The following is a 24,500-nucleotide window of genomic DNA, read 5'->3' as shown; positions in this document are numbered from 1 at the left end:
GCTTAATATTTTAATGTAATGCCAGCATGTCAGGCCAATAAACTAAATCCAGTGTTGAGTGTTAAATTACTTAACCCAAAGCTAAAACATCATACTGTTATTCATTCTTTAACCACCAGGGGTTGTATTTCACAAAGCAGGATTAAAGAGTCATACAAAGAAAGTTACCAAAGGAGTAATTTTTGTTGTAAACTGTATATTCCAGTTTTGGGTTATCTGTGTGCAGAATGGCTAACCTAATCTGGTTTTGTCAATTATCAGCCTGGCTGTGGAGACATTTATAATTCAAAATCTGTACTATGCTAGAGATTTGTGGAGTTTCCAGTACTTTGTACAAAGGTTTCACATTTGGTGCAGTTTATAGGCAGCACTGTTAGATACAGCTTGTGGTTCAGCTTCCAGTGCATTTATCTGGATTTCACTTTTGATATAATTTAAAGAGTACAGACTTAAAAAAAAAAAAAAAAAAAAAAAACCTGCTTACACACGCATACACAGAGCGTAATGATTACATGTGCACTTTTATCAGAGTACGAAATGGAAACAGAGAGCACGAGCAGGTTCTACAGGTTAGATCTGCTGTGAGTCACTGTGTCACAATTAGTATTCAAGTCATTACCCACATCTAGAATATAATCAAGCCATCTCAGGGCAAAACAACAGCTAAAGTCACAGAAATGTTGTCCTCTTCGCAGTTTTTGCTTTAAATAAAGGGCATTACCACATTTCCTCTTTGGTATTGGTCAAATGTTCTTTTCCCTCATAACAAATGCAGTAAAAGCAGCAGCATGCAAAAGAATGTCGAATAATTCGATAATGCATTTTGCAGCGTCAAATATAAACATGAATAGATGATCATGTATGACATAGGTAGAATTCCACAACTCATTAAATGATGCACACTTATTTAACATGTCCTGCTGAGAAAATATGATACTGACTTTATGGATTAAAAACATGACATCAAAGCAAATTCCCAAAGGTCAGTGTTGCATAATATAGGCTTCCATAAAAATCAATCTAATTTAGTGAAGCATTACAGACAGCTTTGCAGTTGATCAAGAGAGAAATCTTCAACTGCTTTGTTTTAGCATTTTTAAAATTAAAAAAGGGACTAGTTACAATTCCAAGTTTTAAAATGAGAATGTGATTAAATGTGAGAATTTCATTCTTTTTCACTGTAAATTGATTTCTTTTTTGGTTTTAAACTGATGGTCCCTCAACACAAGCAATTTGAAAATACTGCTGTATTGGCCTAAAAACCAAACAAGCAATTAATGCATTTTTAAAAGAATCAATTGAATATAATGTTGTAACTGCAGCAGTGAGCTTCACTAAAAGGATTCTTTTCAATCTTACAAATCAGTGTTTTGGTTTCTGGGTGAAGTTTTGCAGTAACTGTACTTTGAAGATTGAGTTCTCATTACCGAAGGTCAGCCCAGCAACATAACTTCCTGAGAATGTTTCAGATGGACACTTTTCATCTGCAAGTAGCTGAAAAATGATGACCCTGGTCAACCAAAAAAATAAATAAATAAATAAATTTAAAAAAAAACTTTTTTTCTTGCATGGACATTGAGAACTGATTTAGGGTAATTTTAGCGTGCTGAATCCGAATCTGAGCTCAGATTTCCTCTATTACATCATGTTTTTTGCAATCTGTATGTTCCCTATTGATGGATTACGTAAAAGTTGCTCATTCACTCACAAGTTTGATGCCACTAATTATACTCAACAAAAATTTAAATGCAACACTTTTGGTTTTGCTCCCATTTTGTATGAGATGAACTCAAAGATCTAAAACTTTTTCCACATACACAATATCACCATTTCCTTCAAATATTGTTCACAAACCAGTTGAAATCTGTGATAGTGAGCACTTCTCCTTTGCTGAGATAATCCATCCCACCTCACAGGTGTGCCATATCAAGATACTGATTAGACACCATGATTAGTGCACAGGTGTGCCTTAGACTGCCCACAATAAAAGGCCACTCTGAAAGGTGCAGTTTTGTTTTATTGGGGGGGGGGGGGATACCAGTCAGTATCTGGTGTGACCACCATATGCCTCATGCAGTGCAACACATCTCCTTCGCATCATCCGAGAAGAGAACACCTCTCCAACGTGCCAAACACCAGCGAATGTGAGCATTTGCCCACTCAAGTCGGTTACGACGACGAACTGGAGTCAGGTCGAGACCCTGATGAGGACGACGAGCATGCAGATGAGCTTCCCTGAGACGGTTTCTGACAGTTTGTGCAGAAATTCTTTGGTTATGCAAACCGATTGTTCCAGCAGCTGTCCGAGTGGCTGGTCTCAGACGATCTTGGAGGTGAACATGCTGGATGTGGAGGTCCTGGGCTGGTGTGGTTACAGGTGGTCTGCGGTTGTGAGGCTGGTTGGATGTACTGCCAAATTCTCTGAAACGCCTTTGGAGACGGCTTATGGTAGAGACATGAACTTTCAATACACGAGCAACAGCTCTGGTTGACATTCCTGCTGTCAGCATGCCAATTGCATGCTCCCTCAAATCTTGCAACATCTGTGGCATTGTGCTGTGTGATAAAACTGCACCTTTCAGGGTGGCCTTTTATTGTGGGCAGTCTAAGGCACACCTGTGCACTAATCATGGTGTCTAATCAGTATCTTGATATGGCACACCTGTGAGGTGGGATGGATTATCTCAGCAAAGGAGAAGTGCTCATTATCACAGATTTCAACTGGTTTGTGAACAATATTTGAAGGAAATGGTGATATTGTGTATGTGGAAAAAGTTTTAGATCTTTGAGTTCATCTCATACAAAATGGGAGCAAAACCAAAAGTGTTGCGTTTATATTTTTGTTGAGTGTATAAACAAAAGCAGCTTCAAAAGCATAATTTTTAAACCAAGTTCATGAAATGTGAACAAAGAGCTGTAATATCGTTTATGGTGCCGAAGAGGTGTGCAAGACCGCAGCTTTTGTTTCAATGCTTGATATGAGAAATATGTTTTCATATCTCAAAAATGTGATGTGATTGACAAAACCTAACACCAGATTCAGATTCAGCATCCCAAATTACCCAAAATATGTTGAAAAACTCCATGCAAGAAAAATCATGTTGACCAGTGTTATTTGTAAAATACATTGCCATATCATTATTCTTAGCACTTTTTACTTTAATAAAACAAGCCCACCAAAAAAACCACAATTAAATATTAACACTGAAAATAATATCTTATGTTTAACAGCAAGTCTCCTTTTTGGTAGAGTAGAATTCCTGAATTTAGACAATATTTAAAAAAAAAGTCACTCAAATTTGCTGAAATATCACAAACATCACTTTGGCTATGCACATTTTCAGAAGTGAATGATCAAGCACAATGGTTGGCTCAGGATCCATCACCAATTTCTGATCTTCAGCTTGATGTTTTGCTTCGTATAACCATGGCCTGTTTGTAAGCTGCTGTCACGTTGTCGCAGTCTGTGATAGAAAAGGTACTATCAGCCACTCCAGTCTCATAGCATTTCCAAGACCTGAGCAATCCATCGCCAAGAATTGCATCATCTTGGATGTCCAGGAGGTTGTCAGCAGACACACATCCTCTCATGGTTGTCTTAGTCAATTTTTCCATCTGTGTTGATTGTCCCACATGATCTGGTAGATCCAGCTGATCAAAAGACTCTGAAGACAGAATGCTGTCTTCACTGATGGCTCCACTTGTCCTCACTCTGGTGCTCTCACAAGGTAATGAAACTGACAGGTGGTCCACAGAGCCAAACTCCTGCATACCACCTGAGAACTTTCCATTGCGCTTTAGGATGCCTTTTCGAAAGGCTGGTGCTGAGGGACACTCAGTCGGTTGTGGTACACAACCAGAGTCACTGTTCTCAGGAGAGGAGGAATAATACCCTGATTCTTGTTCTGGGGGCTTTTTAAGGATACCTTTACGAGGTGGCAAACCAACTGAAACGACACTGGCTTGCGCAGAAGAGACTAAAAGATTCTGTGGCTCTGCTGTGCCTACAGCTGCCGTTTCAGGAATTACTTTCTGTTTAAAACTGTTTCGTCTCTTGAGAATGACTTTTGATGGACAGGTGTCTGCTTCTCCCTCATGAATGGTCTGCGACATATTGTTCTCCTTGCGTGATCTTCGCAAAGAGTGCTGTCGGACTACATCTCCCCCACCACCCTGTGTCCGAAGAAGGCAGCGCACCTTGGAGCCATTTTCCAGTAAAGGCCTGGATGTTCGGCGGAGCCAACTGGTGATACTGGCCAGCCCAATGGGGTGTGGGGTAGATGCAGAACTGTGTGAAGTCGTCTGCTCTCCTGAAGTGTTCTTTGCATCAGTGATTAACGGCTGCTGATAACCCCAGCTGAGCCACCAGTGTCCAGCAATTTCTTCTATTGTTGCTCTACGCTCAGGATTGACCATCAGCATCCAACGAATGAGGCCACATGCATCTAACAGAATAATGAGGAAGAAAAATGCACATTTTGTGGCTGTCAAGGAAACACTATACACACATGGTTGCAGTCATTTCAAAGAAAATTTGATCTGAAAGACTCACCAGAGGGGTTCTTGGGCCTACGGTAGTTGCCTGTGCTTATCTGCTGGACCAGTGTTTTATGGTTGTGTCCATCAAATGGCATATTGCCATGAACCATAGTATATAACAGCACACCAAGGGACCAGATGTCCACCTCTGGTCCATGATATGGCTTTCCATTCACAATCTCTGGAGAAGCATACAGGGGGCTACCGCAAAAGGTTTGAAGATACTCATCACCACGGTAGAGGTTTGACAGGCCAAAGTCAGCAATCTAGTGGAATAATGAATTATAATCTACGCCAGATATCAGACAGTTTAAGTGCATATTTGGCTCTTTAGTTTTCCACATACATTACAATTAAGTACAGCATGCACTATTTTGATGGATTTCAAAAAATTTGCCAGAGTTGTGGTGTCATTAAATCTTCTGCTACATGAATATTGTGAAAACCTTTAAATTGAAATATTGCATTCAGTATTGTCATAACATTCTCAATGTTGTAAATGCCAGCCTCAAACAATAAATCAAACACCAAAACAACACACACACAGAAAAACCCTGCTGTTTGTGTATGATCCAAATATGTAAATGATACACACCTTCACATTACCGTTGCCGTCAAGTAAAATATTCTCCAGTTTCAGGTCCCGATGGACTATCCCATTCTGATAAAAAAAATGAATAAATAAATAAATAACATAATATTTTGTTTTATAAACTTTCCAACCAGCCCATCAAACATCTGTTAGCTGGAAACAAAGTTTAGATATTCTTGGGTCACAACACATTCCTTTCTGAAGAATCATCAGCTAGGGTGTATTGTTGTTGCTCTGCAGGGGGGCATGCCTTTAACTGAAGTTTGAATCTAGTTTGCCTTCACAAATGCAGAGTGACTGCATCTTATTTATGGGCATTTGTTATACAATGAACACACATTCGTTGCAGTTTGTCTCACATAAGTTTAAATAATTGTACACATTTAATCATGTAGAAAATATTTTGTGCAACACTTTTATAGCCCATAATCATGCCAAATATTTAACAACAACAACAACAAAAAAAATACATATTCAGAAGACTTTTTCTGGGTATTTCTTTTTCAAAATAAAACCTAAACTACTGTATAAATGTTTTTTAAAGCAACCAATGAATTGTTTTTATAAAGGGACATATGGTTGCTACAGTCTCTATGACACGGCAATTCAATGTGTAAACACTGTCTCTGCACCATCATATCCTCTTTACAGAGCGAGACCATCCTTGTGCGTGTTAGGATAACTAGCCTTTGTCCTAACGCAACCTCCTCACATGCCAACTCTTCATTTGGCCCTGCACTGTTCTCACAGCTTCCCTGTTCATGTGAATAATGCTGTTATGCAACTTTGAGGGATGAGCCAGTGTCCTGGAAAAACCCGCTGTCAGGTTTGACATAAAAGAGAACCAACTGTTCATAACGTATGTTTATAATGTATGTTCATAATGTATGTTCCCAACGATGACCACACTTTCACTTTCATGTAATACTTGATGCACATGTAATGTGTCTATATTCTGCAAACAGCTTTATGTGCTTGCTTGTAATTGAGCTGAAATTACTGACCTGATGACAGTAGTGCACAGCTGATACAATCTGCCTGAAGAAATGCCTGGCCTCCCGTTCAGAGATGTTGCTCCTGTCACAGATGTAGTCATATAGATCTCCCTGGCTGGCATACTCCATCACAATCACAATTTTGTCCTTGTTTTCAAATACTGTAAGAAAAACAAAAACAGCAAAACCTTATTTATCCAAAGTTTAGACTTTGAAACTGAAGCACATAATACCATAAAGCAGGGGTTTTTAAAGTGTTGGAGAGTGAGCTCCCCCAGAGAACAAATGAATAGCCCCCCCGACACACAATTTCAGCATCTTCGTGTGTTTCTTTTTATTCTTTTACACGTTAACCACATTTTAAATATATTTGTGTGTTTTTAAGGAACTGTCTATGCATTTACACATTTTACAGCCTTTGTAAACATTTTAAACTTGTTTTTAAAGAATTTTCTATTCTTTCACACATTTTACACCCTTTTCAAACATTTTAAACGTGTTTTTAAAAAAACTTTCTATTCTTCTATTTTTACCTTTTGTCATATTTTAAACATCTGGGTTTTTTTAAAAAACATTTAAACATTTCTGTTTGTTTTTAAATGTCTTTGGCATAATGAACACATGTTAACATAAATAATATTAATTCAACTTTTATACATATATAGTCTCATCTAGTCTCACCTCTTGTTTAGTACAAGCAATGAGTCTGAGTCTTTGATGCGCACAGGTGGCTGATGTGGAGAGGAGCAAATGATCGTCCTCTACTTTCTTCTTTTTTTGGTTGTCCCAAACTCTGTCTTCTCACTGGTAGATTTATGTACTAAAAATTTATCCATTTTGCTCCTGGCATGTTAGCTAACAATGTTTTCTTTTCCTTTTTTCCCCTTCTTCTTTTGTTGGTTAACAGTGTTTACAGTTTTTTTGCTCCCACCCCCTTCAGCCTTCAGCACAAAGACTTGCATGACCAAACTCCAAATTCCTCATCAAACACAAACTTATCCTGAGGTATCTTACATGACATATTATGTTAAGCTCAGCTTGTGGCTGAGAGATTTCAGTGGCACTTGAAGAGTAAAACAGTGGCTTATTTAAAAATGTAACACCGTACCTTCATAGATGGTGATGATGTGTGGGTGACAGAGTGAGGACATGATCTCAATTTCTCTGCGAATATGAATCAAGTCTTGCTCATCTTTTATCTTCTCCTTTCTGATGGACTTTATGGCAACCTGAGAGAGAGAGAGAGAGAGAGAGAAAATAATGTTTTCATTCTTGAAAAAAAAAAATATTCATATTAGAAAACACGATAAGCTTTATTCAGAGAAAATCCATTGTAGCGTCACATCCTACAAAATTAAAAAGACCTTTCAAAATATCCTTCCTGCATTTTTTTTTAAATGAGCCTCGGAATTTAAAATTAATATAATGTAATACTATTGATTACAATTTTTGAGTATAATAATCATTCTGGAATTGCAACCCAACAAACACACAATGGCAAAATCACCCCACACATCTCTTCTAAGAGCTGACATTCTGCAGATAAGCTAAATAATGGGGATATACAAAGTAACCCTTGCACAAAAATATGTGTATGAATTACAAGGGAAGGTGGTTATAGGTCTCCCTCATAACCAGAAGGTGTTTTAAAAAAAACTAACCACACCCCTTGTTATTTAAGAGTTGGCTTTCACCTAAATGCCATCCTTTTGTGATAAAGCACAATAGGAAGCGGAATGTGTTGTTTCTAACAAGGCACGAGGAATGCAAGTGAAGTACTGTGTAGTGGAGAGAAATCCAGCAACTAGTATTACTGCCTGCAAGCCCCATAGAAAGGAAATTTGAATCAGACTAAAACAACATTGTAGCCAATATCCCCCAGTTAGACCAACATCTTTTGGAGTGATTTGAGGAGCTATAACACTGAGCCTTTGACATGTCTGAGTACACATCTATGTGTTGCATTTGTCTGTTTGTTGCAGAGATGCCTGGAATTCCTCTGTGCGTCGAGTGCGTCATCAGCCTTCCCCAAAGGTTAAGAGGTGTCATGACGCACCAGTTGGTACTCGTGGGGTGTCTTTGTTGGCTCTTGTTTCGTGATCCTCAAGGCTACAGACAGCAGAAACGAGTGAAGCGCTGACTTGTCATATCAGGTTCATCACATAAGCGTCTCGTTTTATGAGTCACTGTCTAGTCCATCACGCTTCTTCAGTCAAAACGCTACTAACACACCACTACACAGGCCTTTTTCCTCATTTGGAGAGCCGACGTTTCCTGCATTTGTTTTCATAGCTGTCACAGAGGCTGAAGTCATTCATGACGAGTTCACACCCCTGTGAAGTTATCGGCATGTGCAGCCCTAATTGTTTATTACATCCAATAAGCCTCGACAGAAAGGCTGACTTATTGTAGTAGCCCACCCCCAAAAAAGTTTAAATATGTTTATGATCCGTTAATCACTTAAACATGTTCTAGTTTCTCACATGAGAGGATTTGCTACTTTTCTATTATGTTTGAAGCAAACTGGTTTTAAAGTGATCTATATCAGGGAGTGACTATCTTGCATCGAAAAACCCTTTAAACATTAAATTATTTTAAATTCAACGACTATTTTAAATCAGGCTTCAGTGCAGAAGGTTCCAGGTTCAAATCCCACCCCTGCCACATTTCTCCATGTACTGTGGAGTTGCGTCAGAAAGGGCATCCGGCGTAAAACTTGTGCCAATTCAACATGCAGATCCACCTTGGATTTGCTGTGGCGACCCCGAGTGCAAACAAGGGAGCAGATGAAGGGACTTACTATAAGCATCTATAACCCAACAGTAAAATACACTGTTTGTTTGTCAGTAGTCATCTGTTTTTAATTTATTTTTAACCTAGGTACACCAAGGATCGACCATTTTAAATTGCTACTGAGTTGCCTTAAATGGAGATTAAAACCAGATATTACTTTTTTGGGGGAAGTTGTCCTGTAAAACAATGATAAACCAGATTCAAATTTGTTAAATATGAGGTAAACTGGTTTTGATGAACTATCCACTATTTTATATCATTCATTACTTGTTCCATATATGAAACGCATACAAAACCAATAATAGAGAAGCTTGAATCTTCGATTGGACAGGGTTACTTGACGTGAGGACGTTATGCTTCTAATCGTTACCTTCTTCTCTACAAGAGTCAAGCCAGAAGTCAGACTACCAGAGCAAGAATTGAGGAAGCTTCTGTGATTAGAAACGAAACGTCCTTGATTCAAGCTTCTCTACTATGGAAACCACCTGGAGAACTGAGAGCCTTCACAGAAAAAATACAAAACCAATATTTTTACTACAAAAGAAACCTATAAGAATCATCAGTAACTAACTCTACTGTGAGCCAACAAACCCATTATTTGTCTGTTTACATATTTTAAAATTCTGGGACATGGTTGATTACACACAATTACACAATTCAATTCATGTATAAAGTCAAAAACAAAACTTTTTTTTCCCAACATGTCCAGGATTTGTTTAAAATGATGAGTCCAGTTACAGTTTGAGAGGAACATAGTATTTGAAAAATCAAAGATTTGAACTACTGTAAACAGTCATTGCATTTCTGTTAAAGGTGTTAACATTTGGAATAAATGTCCTAACAGTTGGTTTTAAAAGCCTCTATAAGAACAATATAATTACTTGTTATAATCTGATGAACTTAGTTTATTGATTTTTGTTAATGTTTTTTGGGGACTGTGCACTATTGTTTGTTTGGAATTTTTTTTATTAATTTATAGTATTTGTGCTTGGCGTTTACTATTGTAGGTGTGTGTGTGTATATATATATATATATATATATTATATATATATATATATACACACACATTTTGTGTGTGTATATACATTTTATTTTAATGGTAAAAGGGATGGGCGTTTATAAGTTGTTGCTTCTGCCCACACCTTTTCGGCCATACAGGTTCACTGTTAAATTGTCCTATTTATGAGTTTTTTGTAATTCTTGAGTCTGTGTGTCAAATAAATCCATTCAAAATTTCATCTAGTAAAACCAAGTGTCCCGTTACATCAGTGAAAAATATTCTGTAAAAAGATAAAATTCTGTAAACATTTACACCCTCAAATACATTGAAATTAGAACAGCTGTAGTCACAGTGCCACTGAACACATAGATGAAGCCATCCTGTGTCGCATCACTCCCCATGATGAGCCATCTTATGAATGGTGTGACTTCAAAATGTGTTTGTTGTATGGGTTTGACAGTTGAACCTTTGTTTGAGGCAAGATAGGAAAGTGAAGGATTAACTTGTTTTGGACCGGCATGTTTAACTGCTTACCCCGGGTCCAGGAGGGGAATTCCAGACTCTTACTTCCTTCAATTTCACTACATTCACTGATTAAAATATAACCTTTGTTTAACACAAGTGCATATCTGATAAACATGACGTGGCTGTTGAACCAGACTAACTGACAAAGAAAGGTCATTTACAGTAAGAGACAAGGTGGTTTTGGTTTGTTTGTTTACCATTTATTTCTTCAGCAGTTGCTGTCCTCAACCCTGACTAAAGTACCATAAAGGCTCGACATTTTTATTCGCTTTTTATCATCAAACCTTTCCTTTCACTGATGGACAAGGTGATGATAAATATTTTATAACTCAAAAAAAGCACAATCGTTATCTGGTCTTCACCGGTTGGCACCGTTGACTACTGTTATGGAATCCACACAACAATAACCTTGCTATGAATCATTTATGGAGGGTATAACTTTGTATTTTTGTTGACACTGTCAGCAAGGTGCTGATTCAATGTCTGGCCATTCTGGATGCTGTGCTCTGCATAGTGGTCACTTGGTGTATATTTCATTGAAAAAATTTTAAAATATTTTGATCATCCTGATAGAATAGTAATATAGACATCAAACAAGTCATATATAATTGAACATTAGAAACTTTTGATGATGCATTTATTGCAGGGTCATTGTATGGGTTTGCAATGATTCATCTTATAAACACAAATAATAAATAAAAATATGATATTATATTACACATTAGGCTGCCAATAATAATTTTCATTATCTGTTCTTATGGAGTGACACAGTGGATTAGTGGTTTAGCACTGCTGCCTCACAGCAGGAAGATCATGGGATTGCTTCCCACCTGTGTCCTTTCTGTGTTGAGTTTGCATGTTCTACCCGTATTTGTGTGCATTCTCCCCGGTGCTCCGGCTTCCTTCCACATCCAAAAGACATGCATGTTTGAACTGGACACTTTAAACTGACTGTACGTGTGCGTGCGGGTGTGAATGTGTTTGTCTATATATGGCCCTGCGATAGACTGGTGTCCTGTCCAGGGTGTACGCCACCTCACGCCCTATGACTGCTGGTATAGGCTCCAGCCCCTTGTGACCCTTAATTTGAGTAAGTGGGTTTTGAGAATGAACGTTAATCTTATGTTTATTCTTTATTTGTCCTTGCTTCTATAAACTCAAAAAAACAAAAAAAAAACAAACAGCAAAACATGTCCATTACAGAGCCGTAGGTGACATCTTTAAATGACTGGTACTTGTTTTTTTGTCAGAGCAACAGTCCAAAGCCCAAAATGATTTGTCTGACTGTGATATAACACAAAGAGAAAAAGCACCTCCTTATATAGAAATCTGAAATGAGCCAGCAATTGTAATATCACACTGATAAATTTCTTAAAACAATTGTTGAAATGGCCCATTACTCTTGTTCTATCGCTTGACAAACACATACAATCCTAATACATACATTTACCATCCTAAATTCAAATGATACCTATTTAAAACTAAAATGTATTTGACACTTTATTTCATTTTATATTTCAGAATTTATTCTTACAACCGTTCAGTTGCACAGCTGAATCTTACAATAAAATTATATCTGGACAGAACAGCAAGATCTTGAAGTAAATCTCAACAAAATGTTTCTTTTGTTAGCATCCCGTGTTTCCTTTAAAGGCTTATCGCTGTCCAGATTATTTTTTTAATACCTCCCATTTCCCCTTAGGTCATGGGGAAGTGGAAATTGCTCAAAAGTTGCAGTCTCTCCCCCTCCCTCCCAAAGGAACACTGAAAGTTACCTAACTTTCCTGTCTCAAAGATCTTCCTATGAAAAAAGCCCAACCTCTAAGTATTTCCAAAGAAAATGGTGTGAAATGTCTTGCTAGCAAGCATAGAGGAATAATTTCCTCTATGCTTGAACCTGCCAACATGACGCACCAGTGTCAAATATGTAGTGACAGATTTATTTTGAGATAATTATCTCATTTGACTTTAGGCGGGACATAATGTGGCATTTGCCTTAAACACGGGGACAGACTATTTAAGGTATGACATTACGTTTGTGTTGCTAGTCATAAAGACTCATCTTATCAATTTCACAGACTGGACGCTGGGTTCAAATCCCACTGGCGGAGGGGGGACAAGACAAACACACTGAACAAACACGTTGAATTATAAACTGGCAATTGCTGGCTCACTGTTTACCTTTTTTTGTTCTTGTTTTATAATTCCAGAATATCCCTCACATATTTTGAAGAAAGAGAAGCTTAACACAAATAACTCTTCATATGAAACTGAAGCACTGATTCAGTGTATTCTCTACAATACTCATTGTAGAGATGAATTGGAAAGAAAATTGTTACTTCTACCAACAAAGATATATTTTCACTTTTTGGTCTGATGGTAAAACAAACAAACATACATATGGACATATTTTCACAAAACTTGGAAGGGTGATGTTAAATAAATAAATAGTCATATCCTTGTAGAATTTTAATGTCTACAACCCATGAAGTTTTGTGTGAATCTCCATAACAGTGCATATCCAACGAAATTAATTAAAGCCAGGTGGCTATGGAAAAATGTGCTCTACTGAGTGTCCCTCTAGTTTATGCCTGGTTCACATGGCAAGATTTTAAAATTGTCGGTAGGTTTTCAATACCTGAGCGACCCCACACATGGTGATAAAAGAATCATAGATATAACAGTTTTAGTCGTACAGTGTGTGGTGTGCACATGGTAAAGGCAACACACCACACACGAACAGATTTCACTCACAAACATTCCCAGGTTGGAAGGGAAATCTCACAAAACCTCCAGAGATCAAACGTGACTTCAGCGTAAACAATTTTGGATTCCGCTCTGTGCGTCTGTCACCTCGCTTTCTGACTGGCTACACGTCGTATTCAACAGGCTGCATGCTCGTTCGTGGCGCACACCACACACTGGGATATCAGGCCAAGACAATCTAACGTTGAATATTCATGATTTGAGGTCAGACTGGTGCTGATGTCATTCTGAGTAGACTAGTGCACTCTTAACACACCACGCACAGCAGGAATATCTGATAAGTTTATCTTTCAAGCCATCACAATAGTCGAGGCGTCCTTAAGATAGTGGGAAGAGGCAGACTGGGTCAGATATCGGCATAATTATCTTGTCGTGTGAGATATATCTCACACACACACACACAGTTGCGCTCAAATGCTTACATACTCTGGCAGAATTTCTGTTTTTTTTTTTTGTTTGTTTTTGCCATTTTTCACAGAATATTAATAACACAAAACTTTTTGTTTCATTCATGGTTAGTGGTTGGGTGAAGCAATTTATTGTCAAAAAACTGTGTTTACTTTTTAAAATCATAATGACAACAGAAACTACCCAAATGACCCTGATCAGAAGTTTACATACCCCTGTTCTTAATACTGTATGTTGCCCCCTTTAACATCAGTGACAGCTTGGAGTCTTTTGTGGACAAGGCTCTCTGATAGTAAAACTGCCACTGATTATGTCTTGGACTTTATTTTTATCAATTAGGAAGAAATACAAACAGTATGGCACTCTGTGGTAAATCTGTATGGAGTAGAAAGTTCTCAAAAACTGAGTGACTGTGGAAGAAGGAGAAGAGTGAAGAAAGCCACCAAAACACCCAGACAACCCAGAAGAAGTTATAGGCTTATGTGGCTGTGATTGGAGAAATTATGCACAGCGCAAATTTTGCATCACTACTCTTTGCTTCATAGTGGAGGATAGCATAGAAGGATATTCTTTCACCAAAACAGATCTAATCTAGGCTTGTATCTCAGATTTACTATTTAAGAAAATCCTCGTCTGTACCACTTTATCATGAAGCTGTATAAATGGTGATACAAAATGCAAAGCTTGCACTGTGCACAATTTCTACAACCAGTTTCACCCAATCACTAGCCATTAGTGAAATATTCTCTGAGAAATGGCGAAAATAACAATAATTCTGTATATCTTTTATACTTGTGCAGTGAAAGATGGACAGAAAATATAAAAAGAGAAGCAGGCAGACACCCCCCCCCCTCCCCCCAGTCAACAGTGCAATTTGTCAAAACCATTATGAGGATGTTGTTTCTCTGAAGTACAAATAATGAAGAAAGTGCACAGATGGTTCTCGGTTGGGGCTTGACAGTACTTTAGCACCAAGAAAAGGTTGTTTTCAGCATCATTTTCTCACATTCCCTGATTAATCTATCACCTCCACATGTTCTATCATTCTGCCTGTACACAGTCCGAGAGTCTGTTTTTTGTTGTTGTTGTTGTTTTTACCAATAAATGGACATTGCTCCCCATCTGGTTTTACACCAGTCACTGGAAACTTGCAGTCAGGTTGGTGCTATGTCTAAACACATAATAATATAATATATAATAATATAATACAATATAATATATATCTTGCAGTGACAGCCACCTCTCTTAAGATCTTGTGAGATTTTGTGGGATTTGAAACCTCAGTGGGGTGAATTGATTGCCGGTGTCAGGTCTCAGCACTAGTCTGAGCGATCCTCCACACTAGTCTGGGCATGCTCAAACCCGGTGTCGCAGTCTGACCATGTTGGAGCATACGTCACGTCGGAGCATTAGCAGCAATTATCAGATTATCGCCTCGTTTCTGCTTAAAACTAACTTTAGAATGGTTTTACTTTGTCATCTGATGGTAAATGGACTGCATTTATATACAGTCATTTGCCCAGTTCTGGATCACTGCTGTAGTATTTGCACCACCGTTTCTCGTAATCAGCGCGAATAAGCTAATACTTGGTACCAATAGAAAGACTAATGTGTTTTGTCTACAAATGACCACAAGCTCGACTGGATCCAGCCATCCTTGTGACCAGTAGAGGAATCAAAACATCTGGTGTCTGCAGTGTGCGCACTTTTTCTCACTGACTCATTGCTGCAAGTTTGAAAGTAACAATCTCTATTAAGTAGCAAAGGTGAGTTAGACATTCGGTGTTTTTGGTTCTAGAGTGGGAAAATACTTACTTACTTGGGTAGACAATGTCAGTGTGTTACGTCTTGCTGTTTAATTGCTACATGCATTTATCTCTAACGTGAAAATTTGCCGGTTGTGGATCACTGAAGCAGCAGCCTCGTATCAGTAGTTGTGAGTCATGTGGACTTTGGGGATCATCTCAACATCACGAATGGGCATGAATGTGGGGGTTTTTACTTTTTAATTCGGGAGAAATCTCACCTCCACACTTCATTTTTTGCTCATACAAAAGTATAACAGTGCCTTTGGAAACTAAGTAAATTCTCATTTAATAAGTATAATTTATATCATTTTGTGTTCAAAACACATTCTCGGGCACAGTGTGTATCATTCTGCATTAGAAGGGCTCCAGCCAGATGCCAGGAATGCCCCCAAAATGACACAGAGTGTCGTGATCCAGAACTGGCAAAGTGATCCATTTCTGGCAAATGTTTGCATCACACATAATGTGGCTTCACACTTTAAGTAGAAGGGCTACACCATCCAGACTTCTTCAGCTAGATAACATCCAAATACTCAATACAACAATACACAATAAAGGACATTCAGTTGCATTATGGCTCCGTATAGCAGGACTTTAAAAAGGTGATCCGGAATTGGGCAACTGTCTGTATCGCTTTTCCATCTGCATCAGACGCTCAAAGCTGAAAGAGAATCAGACTCAGATGCGCTAGTGTCACACTCTGATTGGTCCCCGTCACTTATTATGAAATAATGTGGAAATGATTGTTGTACACAAGCTTCAGAGATCTGTCGCTGACATAGATGATCACTGGAGTGCAGTTTTAAGCAGAAACGAGGCACAAATTGCTGCTGATGCTATGAAATGACGCATGCGCAGTGAAGGCAGGGGGACCGTTCAGTCTGCGACACCGGCTACAGATAGGATTACTTTCCGTAGGTGTTTAAAGGGTCTGGGGCCTTTTTTTGGGGGTGGGGGGGGGGTTGTCTGAGCAGCAGCGTCTTCTGAGTGCATGTGCCCCCCCCCAGAGCACTGCGCTGCTGCGAGCATTTTAAGGTGAAAATCTCTTAACTTTTATATAGTGTATAGTTTTTAAACACACGTGTGTGTGTGTGTGTGTATATATATATATATATATATATATATATAGATAGTCTATATTAAACAACTGATTATTTCAAGTCTTTATTTTATTATTATCAAACAAAATGATATATTTGACTCTGGGTAAAATGGAAGCTCCCGTCCGCATCCAATTACTTTGGATACTTTTCGTATTGCCAGATTAATCCACACTCTATAACAATGATGATATAATAACAATGATATCGAGTGAATAATTTAAATCTTACCAGTCTGCCGGATCTTTCCTTGGCTTTCTTCACTTTTCCGTATGTTCCTTTGCCGAGCGTCTCCAGAAACTCGTACCTGTGCTTCAAGTTGTGTTTGTGATGGTGTCTCTTCACAGCTTGTTTCTTCACACACACCTGAGCCGCGGTTCTCCCCACGTGGACGTTTTCTCCGGGTAAAAGCCGGCCGACAGGCTGCCTGGAAGCTGCCGACGGTCGTCCGTCCATCGCGTCCAGAAGCTGCGGTGTGTTCGTGTCGGTGCCGCGGCAGGTACAATCATCACCCCGCATTCCGCTCTTGTATCAGCCAGGTGTCCTGCTCGTCAGCTTCAGATCTATTTGGCGCTTTCCCCCACCGCAAGTCTGCGAAAAAGTGTTGTGTTTAAAAAAAAGAAAAAGAAGGCAGAAACCCGTAAATTAAACCCTGAAGTTGTTCCTCGCCTCTGGGTAGTTTCCACTGAGAGCTGCAGGTACACATAGCAACCAAAGCAACACGCCTCCCACAGGGGGCGGGGCTCCACACGTCAATTAGAGGCGGTGCTTCCTCAAGCCCTTTGTACACTGCCATTTTGCCAACTGTGTACAAATGGCTGGCTGAAAAGAGCGGGTAATTGATATGTATATCAATAATATTTCTGGCCATGTTGTTCGGACTTTGCTGAAATCTTTTCTGGAGCTTGAGATGAGATCCAAGCCATAGATCTTGGTATCTGTAGTGGAACTGGGAAACTCCAAACTCAGAGTACAACTGGAATGTACCATAAAGTACAGAAACATAGCTGTGTGATTGGAAGGTTACAGGTTTGTTTTTGGGGAAATTGAAGGAACCGTATTTGTTGCACCTTTGGTACTTCTCCGTACAGTCATCGAATCATCGCTGGACCCCCTGCAGTTTGCGTACCAGCACAACATGGGAGTGGACGATGCCATCATCTTCATGCTGCACAGAGCTTAGTGTCACCTGTAGGAGGCAGGCAGCACTGTGGGAATCATGTTCTTTGACTTCTCCAGTGCGTTCCTGCTCAGTGATAAGCTACTTGACATGAAGGTGGAGGATCCACTGGTGGTCTAAACACTACCTCACGGGCCGTTCACCATATGTGAGGCTTCAGAACATTTCATCCGACACCATCAAGAGCAGCACGGGGGCACCACAGGGGACGGTCCTGTTTCTCTTCCTGTTCACGCTCTACACCTCAGACTTCAGGTTCTGGTCACATTCCTGCCACTTGGAGAAGTTTTCAAATAACTCTGCTGTTGTAGGCTGCATCAGCAGTGACCAGGAGATGGAGTACGGGAGTGTGGTGGACAGGTTTGTGGAGTGGTGCGGACTCAACCACCTGCAGCTCAACGTATCTAAGACAAAGGAGCTGGTGGTGGACTTCAGAGAAGACTCACCATAACTCAGTTACCATCAGTGGAACAGAGGACTACTACAAGTACCTGGGTGTCTATATCAACAAATTGGACTAGACTGTAAACACAGATGCTGTGTATAAGAAGGGTCAGAGCCGACTGTACTTCCTCAGGAGGCTCAGATCTTTCAATGTCTGTTATCATTTAGTGGTCTCCAGTGCCATCTTCTACTCTGTAGTGTGCTTGCGCAGCAGGCTGAAGGAAGCTGACACGAACAGACTCAACAAGCTCATCAGGAGAGCTGGCTCTGTCATGGGGGTTGAGTTGGAGTCTGTTATGGAGGTGTCAGAGAGGAGGATGCTGAGGAAGCTGCTCAGCATCCTTGATAACACCTCCCACCCCCTGCATGCCACACTGACATCCTGTCAGAGCACCTTCAGCCATACACTGAGACCACCTAGGTGCACCACAGAACACCACAGGAGGTCTTTCCTACCTGTGGAAATCAAACTGCATATTTCCTCCCCCTTCTGCAGGATGAATTTATAAAGAACAGATTTATTCAGAGTTATGTGCAATATTGTCAAACATAAATTTGTTGTACTTACTGTAAAAAAATAAAATTATTTGAATGATTTCTATTTGACACTTTCTGTAATTGTGTATTTAACCATTTGTTTACTGTTTCTGTACTCTGGCAAAATAATTTCCTTCAGGATACATAAAGTTGATCTTTATCTTTCACCCCGTTTACACCAAGTCCACGACCGATGTGTGATCAAAAAATGGCCTCTGCTCACTTTCATTCTCGCTGCTTCTCACCGGGTTTGCAGGCTGGTCACAGTCAAGTCTCCATGGTCAGAAGAAAGATCCCTCATGGTCGTCATCACTCTCCATTCGTCTCCAACAGATGCGCGTGTGTATTGAACGGTTTCAAACACTTGCAGCAGTTGTGCAACCGGTTAAAAGATACACAGGTCTCATAATCGGTCTCATTAACTCTCATAGGTCCCAACCCAATCCCAACATGATCCTATGAGCCATAATAGACTCTCAGTTGAATCTGCATAGGGTTGCATCACTGATTGCGGATATTAACATACACACGCACAATTCAGTCGCAATGCATGTTTGGTGTAAACACAAATAACAGATCAAACTGGAGACCAGCCAAGATTTGTGAGAGTTGACAACATGTCATGGTCTTGTAAGTCTCAGTCTGGTGTGCACGTGGCATTTATCTTTGAGCCAGATTTCTCTCAGCATGCATTTGAGAGCCTTGCATGGCACAGGTGTGAATAGGTGAATGTGAAGTGTCAATGCATAGTGACATTCGCCGATGCAAAATCATTACAGAAATGCAATCTGTTTCTCCAGAGCTGAGAAGATAAACAGCTATGTGCTCAGGCAGACACTGCACATATAAACTGGACGTAGTCTGGACTCTCACCCCCATTCTAAAGGTTTTTGAATACTACATAACCTGTTTGTCTGTGTCTAAGTATGAGATTACACAAGGACCCAGTCCAGTAGACTAATTCAGGATTTTTCCTCATCGGTTAGGTTCATTTATCATTTTGCTGTGGAAGAAATGGCTGTTTCTCATTTCTCCCCCAGACGTTCCTGTCTGAAACACATTTCACAGAGGAGGTTTTACTGCCTGGTGTGACAGACAGGCTGTCTGCAGGACTGTGACTGTAGACATTATGAATACAAAGTGAATAGGTGTGAAACACTGCTGCAGAGGTGCCATTGTTTCCTTAAAAGTCTAACAGTCTATTCAAAAAGCAAATGATAACATTTGAATACTGGAGATTTTTGACATGTTAGAAAGAACAATGATCAGATGTAAATCAATACCCCAGTGGTTCAGTGGATAATTTCCCCTCTACTCCAGTTTGTTGAAAAGTTTTAAATATAAATAGACTAGATTTATAAGATTATGGACCGGAGGAGGGCAGTCAGTGGAATAAATGGATACCTTGATAGCAGCACTAGAGAAGCTGAGTGAGGAATGGGAGTGTCTGGCTGTGTGATTGTCCTGAATCAAGACCAGGCTTCAGTGAGACTCGGCTATCAGAATTGTATCTGTATGCGGTGAAAGCGCTGAACTTGTAGAGACATGCACTTGTCTCTGCAGGGACATTCGCGTCTCTGGGTCCTCAGCCTCTGTGATTATGGGACATCTGCACAGTTTCAGGAATCATGAGATGTTTGGCAGTACCAGTATCTTTGCAGGAGAACAAACGTCCTGGTGCTTCCTTTCTTATGGTATAACTGACTTGGCCCCAAAGGTTTCTTGGATACTGCTGGAATTAAATTGTCAAACAAATGGTTATTTAGGGAGAATCAGATGAAATGTTTCACCAACATTGTAAAGGAATGGCAGCTACAACATTTTAGCCATGTAACATGTTTCTCTGTGCATGATCCTGCACACAGGTACTTCCATGTTGAGGGCTGGAGAAAGCCAGCTGGCCACCCACATTTCACTTGACTGCAGCAGATAAATAGGAATGGACTGGTTCTAAGCCTGGGTGGTTGCCATCTAGGACCAAAAGAGGCTCCATGGTGTAGATGTGTAATCTCACAGCATCAGTACATATTCCCAGATTTGTTTCAGTGTGTAAAGGGCAAGGGTGCAAGACTAAACTGAACACGTGATCTCCAATCCTTCAGACAGCAGTGCATCAAGAACCATTATTCAGTATCAGTATCTGATATAACAACATGGGCAAGGGATTACTTTGGGTAACCTTTGTCAAGTACCACAATACAAAGTTATATTCACAAATACCACTTAAATCTTTACTGTGCAATAAAGAAGTATTACCGGTACTTAACCTTGTTCAGAAGCAGTGTCAACTTTTCAAGGCTTGGAGGCATCATACAGTGGAAGTGTGTATTTTTTTTTTTTTTTTTTTGGTGGAAATGGAAGTTGTGTGTTCCGGACCAAAAATGGAAAAGACCATCCAAACTGTTTTCAACAAGCCTAAAACCCAGCATCTGTCATGGTATTGCTTGCATCACTGCCCTTGCCAATTGTAATTTACACTTCTCTGATGACAGCATTAATACAGAAAAGTACATTGAGTTTGGCAGCACGGTGGGACAGTGGTTAGCAGTGTTGCCTCACAGCAAGAAGGTCATGGGATTGATTCCCTCCTGTGGCCTTTCTGTGTGGGGTTTGCATGTTCTCCCTGTGCTTACATGGGTTTCCTCCCACATTTAAAGACATGCAGGTTAGGTAAATTGGAAACTTTATAGTTGCCCAGGTTTCCCTTGCAAAAAAGATCTTGATCTCAATGGAACTAACCTGGTTAAATTAATTTTAGAGCAACATATGCTGCCTGCAAAATAACATCTTTTCCAGGGATGTTCATTAATTTTTCATCCAGACAATGCAAAACCACATTCTGTACACATTACAAAGGCATGGCAGTTGAAGGAAAGGGTATGGATACAGGACTGGCCTGCCTGCAGTCCTGATCTGTCCCAAGCACAAAATGTGTGGAGAAGTTTGAAATGAAAAATACAGCAACAAAGACCCGATACTGTTGCACACCTTAAGATGTGCTTACAGGAAGAATAGGACAAAATAACACCTAAAAATTGCTTGGTATTCTCAATGTCAAAATGTCTTTCAAGAATGGCAACATTACAAAGTAGTGTACACTTTACTGTCCCAAGTTTATTTTTATTTTATTTATTTTAATGTGTTGCAGGTCTGAAATGCAGGAATGGATGTATATTAACAATGTAATGAAGCTGACCACACAAAACATAAAATGTTTCAGAGTGAATGAGAAAGTAAACGCATTTCTGATTTGACTCTGTAGGGCAGTCTGCAGGAAAGAAACAGTCTCTGCTTTGAATCCCGTTGTGTTAGAAAAGCACAGCATGAGTGAGTTTCCAAACCAAGTCAGTGCCATGACGATAGCCTATGATCTGTTATTAAACTATGTGGTCATCCTGACCTAATTACAGTGTTTGGTAAATGGACACAAATACAAGATAAACCGGAATTTATCTAGGCCAAAAGCAAATCACCCCATACCGGAAGGTGTCCAAAACTAGCTCCAAAGGTGGTACTTGTCATTTCATGAGCAACTTTTTTTTTGCAGGATGTAGCAAAGTTAGAAATGAGAGGACTAAGAAAAGGTGCTGTGTGAAATATTTTCTCCTAATCTGAAAGATATTTGGCGGGGGCTCTAACTCAATCAGGACCTGAGTTATGATAAATGACTTTAAATGCCAAAGTCAGATGAGGATTATCACCTCTGTTGTGGTATTTTGGCCATGTGGTGCATTTGTCACAGGTGCCTCAGTTTTCAGGACCCCAGCAGCTGGAGAAGGCTAAGGGCATGCACCCACATTTCACTTGGCTGTGCCAGATTGATGGTTCTTTTTAGAGGGATGGGGAAAGACCAGATGTCAACCTGGATGACCCAAGGCTGTTCCGTAATGTGGTGAATGTGGCAGTGTGTGTTAACCAGCGCATGCTCCCAGACTTGACCTGTCCAAGTAAGTAAGAAAGAAAGTAAAGTTTATTTGTATTATAGCATATGGTTTATTTGTATTATACAATAATTTAAGAAACACAGAAATATAAAATGCAGAAACTAAAAGCAAGCCTGTACAAATGGGTCTTGAGCTTCTCTTGGTCATTGACCTTCTCCAAGGTTGATGACAAGGTCAAGTGTCAAACTTGTACTTTTTTGGAAGGGACTCAATGAACCACATCCAGTGAGCTGACCAAAAGTTGCAAATTATGCTTTTCTAAATTTGAAAGTCTAATGTGTTTTCTCTACAAACATATCACATTCTCTTGATTCTATGTCATTCATTTCTAACATATATATATATATATATATATATATATATATATGTTATATATATATATATATATATATATATATATGTTATATATATATATATATATATATATATATATATATATATATATATATATATATATATATATATATATATATATATATAACATATATATATATATATATATATATATATATATATATATATATATATATATATATATATTGTTGTGTGGGCCGCTGAAGAGGAGGTACTGCTGGCCCACCACCAGAAGGCGCCCTGCCTGATGTGCGGGCTTCAGGCGCGAGAGGGCGATGCCGCCTCAGGAACAAGCCGTGGTGACAGCTGTGACAGCTGTGACAGCTGTCACTAATCATCACATCTGGTATAAAAGCAGGAAGACACCTCCACCAAACTGCCGAGATATCATCTTCATCTGGAGGTAATACTCTCAGCCTTTTTGTGAGATTTATAAATCTGTTATTGTGAGTGTTTGCAGGAGAACCGGTCGTTTTTGCGGAGGCTGTGCAAGACGGCGCTCCTTTTCATCTGAGACCGCTGCAACGTGTTGAGTGAGAGGTGGAGGTGGCATTCTCACCATTGTTATTGGGTGTTCACACACCCACCCTTTGACTGTCTTTTGCTTTCTGCCAGCAGTACCAGATCCGACACGCCGGGAAGGTGGCCACCTGGGGACTCCGGTACTTGGCGGCTCCAGTATTCCTCGGGTTCAGGTGGCGGTGGAAATCGTGTGGTTCCGGTTCGTTTCCAGACGGGCATCTCCTATCGTCGAGCCTGCCCACACGACACCTTTATTAATTGACTGTTGCACATTCTGAATCTGCTGTGTTTGGTTGTGACATTCACAACAGTAAAGTGTTATAATTTGTCTCCTTCCATTGTCCGTTCATTTACGCCCCCTGTTGTGGGTCCGTGTCACTACACTTTCCCAACATATATATATATATATATATATATATATATAAAGCAATCTAACACACAACGTTTCAGTAGACCATGAATGCATGCCTTTGAAATATTTTAGTACCTATAGCGCCATCCTGTGCTTAAAATACAAATATTTGAACAAAACCAAGGGCTTGTATCCACACAGACTGTATTGTATATCTGCATGTAGGCAATAAAATCAGAACATCATATATAATCCAGACTATAGCATGCAGTCAGATGTTACTGTTCCCAAAGGCTTCACATTCAGTATTTAAGCCTGCTATGAATGTTATGTTCACTACACAGTTCTCTAAAAAATGACTGCAGTGTTTTCTGACCTTCTGACCAAATGACTGTCTTTGTATTTACCATTTTTGGATTTTGAGTTCCAACGCCCCCGCACACACACACACACACACACACACACCACTTATGAATGAGCTCTACATGGGAACATTCAATCATTCATTTTTTTTTTTTTTTTTTTTAGCTATACCCAGTTATTTAGGCAGAATTGTGGATTAGTGGTTAGCAATGTTGTCTCACAGCAAGAAGGTCCTGGTATCGCTTCCTGCCTGGGCCCTTCTGTGTGGAGTTGGCAAG

At 39.6% G+C, this 24,500-nt stretch overlaps 1 protein-coding gene across 1 annotated transcript; it reads right to left on the bottom strand.

Moving 5' to 3' along the window:
• Positions 1 to 3,114: 3,114 nt before the first annotated feature.
• On the bottom strand, positions 3,115 to 17,203 carry nuak2 (NUAK family, SNF1-like kinase, 2). The gene is made up of 6 exons (XM_034166563.1): positions 16,758 to 17,203; positions 7,235 to 7,355; positions 6,136 to 6,287; positions 5,135 to 5,200; positions 4,553 to 4,805; positions 3,115 to 4,445 (listed from the first exon to the last, which is right to left on the bottom strand). Exons 1-6 carry the CDS (start codon positions 17,043 to 17,045, stop codon positions 3,400 to 3,402), a joined length of 1,926 nt encoding a protein of 641 aa, XP_034022454.1. The 5' UTR covers positions 17,046 to 17,203; the 3' UTR covers positions 3,115 to 3,399.
• Positions 17,204 to 24,500: the final 7,297 nt, after the last annotated feature.

Source organism: Thalassophryne amazonica, chromosome 3 (assembly GCF_902500255.1).
Source record: "Thalassophryne amazonica chromosome 3, fThaAma1.1, whole genome shotgun sequence".
Taxonomy (NCBI): domain Eukaryota; kingdom Metazoa; phylum Chordata; class Actinopteri; order Batrachoidiformes; family Batrachoididae; genus Thalassophryne; species Thalassophryne amazonica.
The sequence above is the reverse complement of the archived record's forward strand: the minus strand, read 5'-3'. Positions and strand labels throughout refer to the sequence as shown.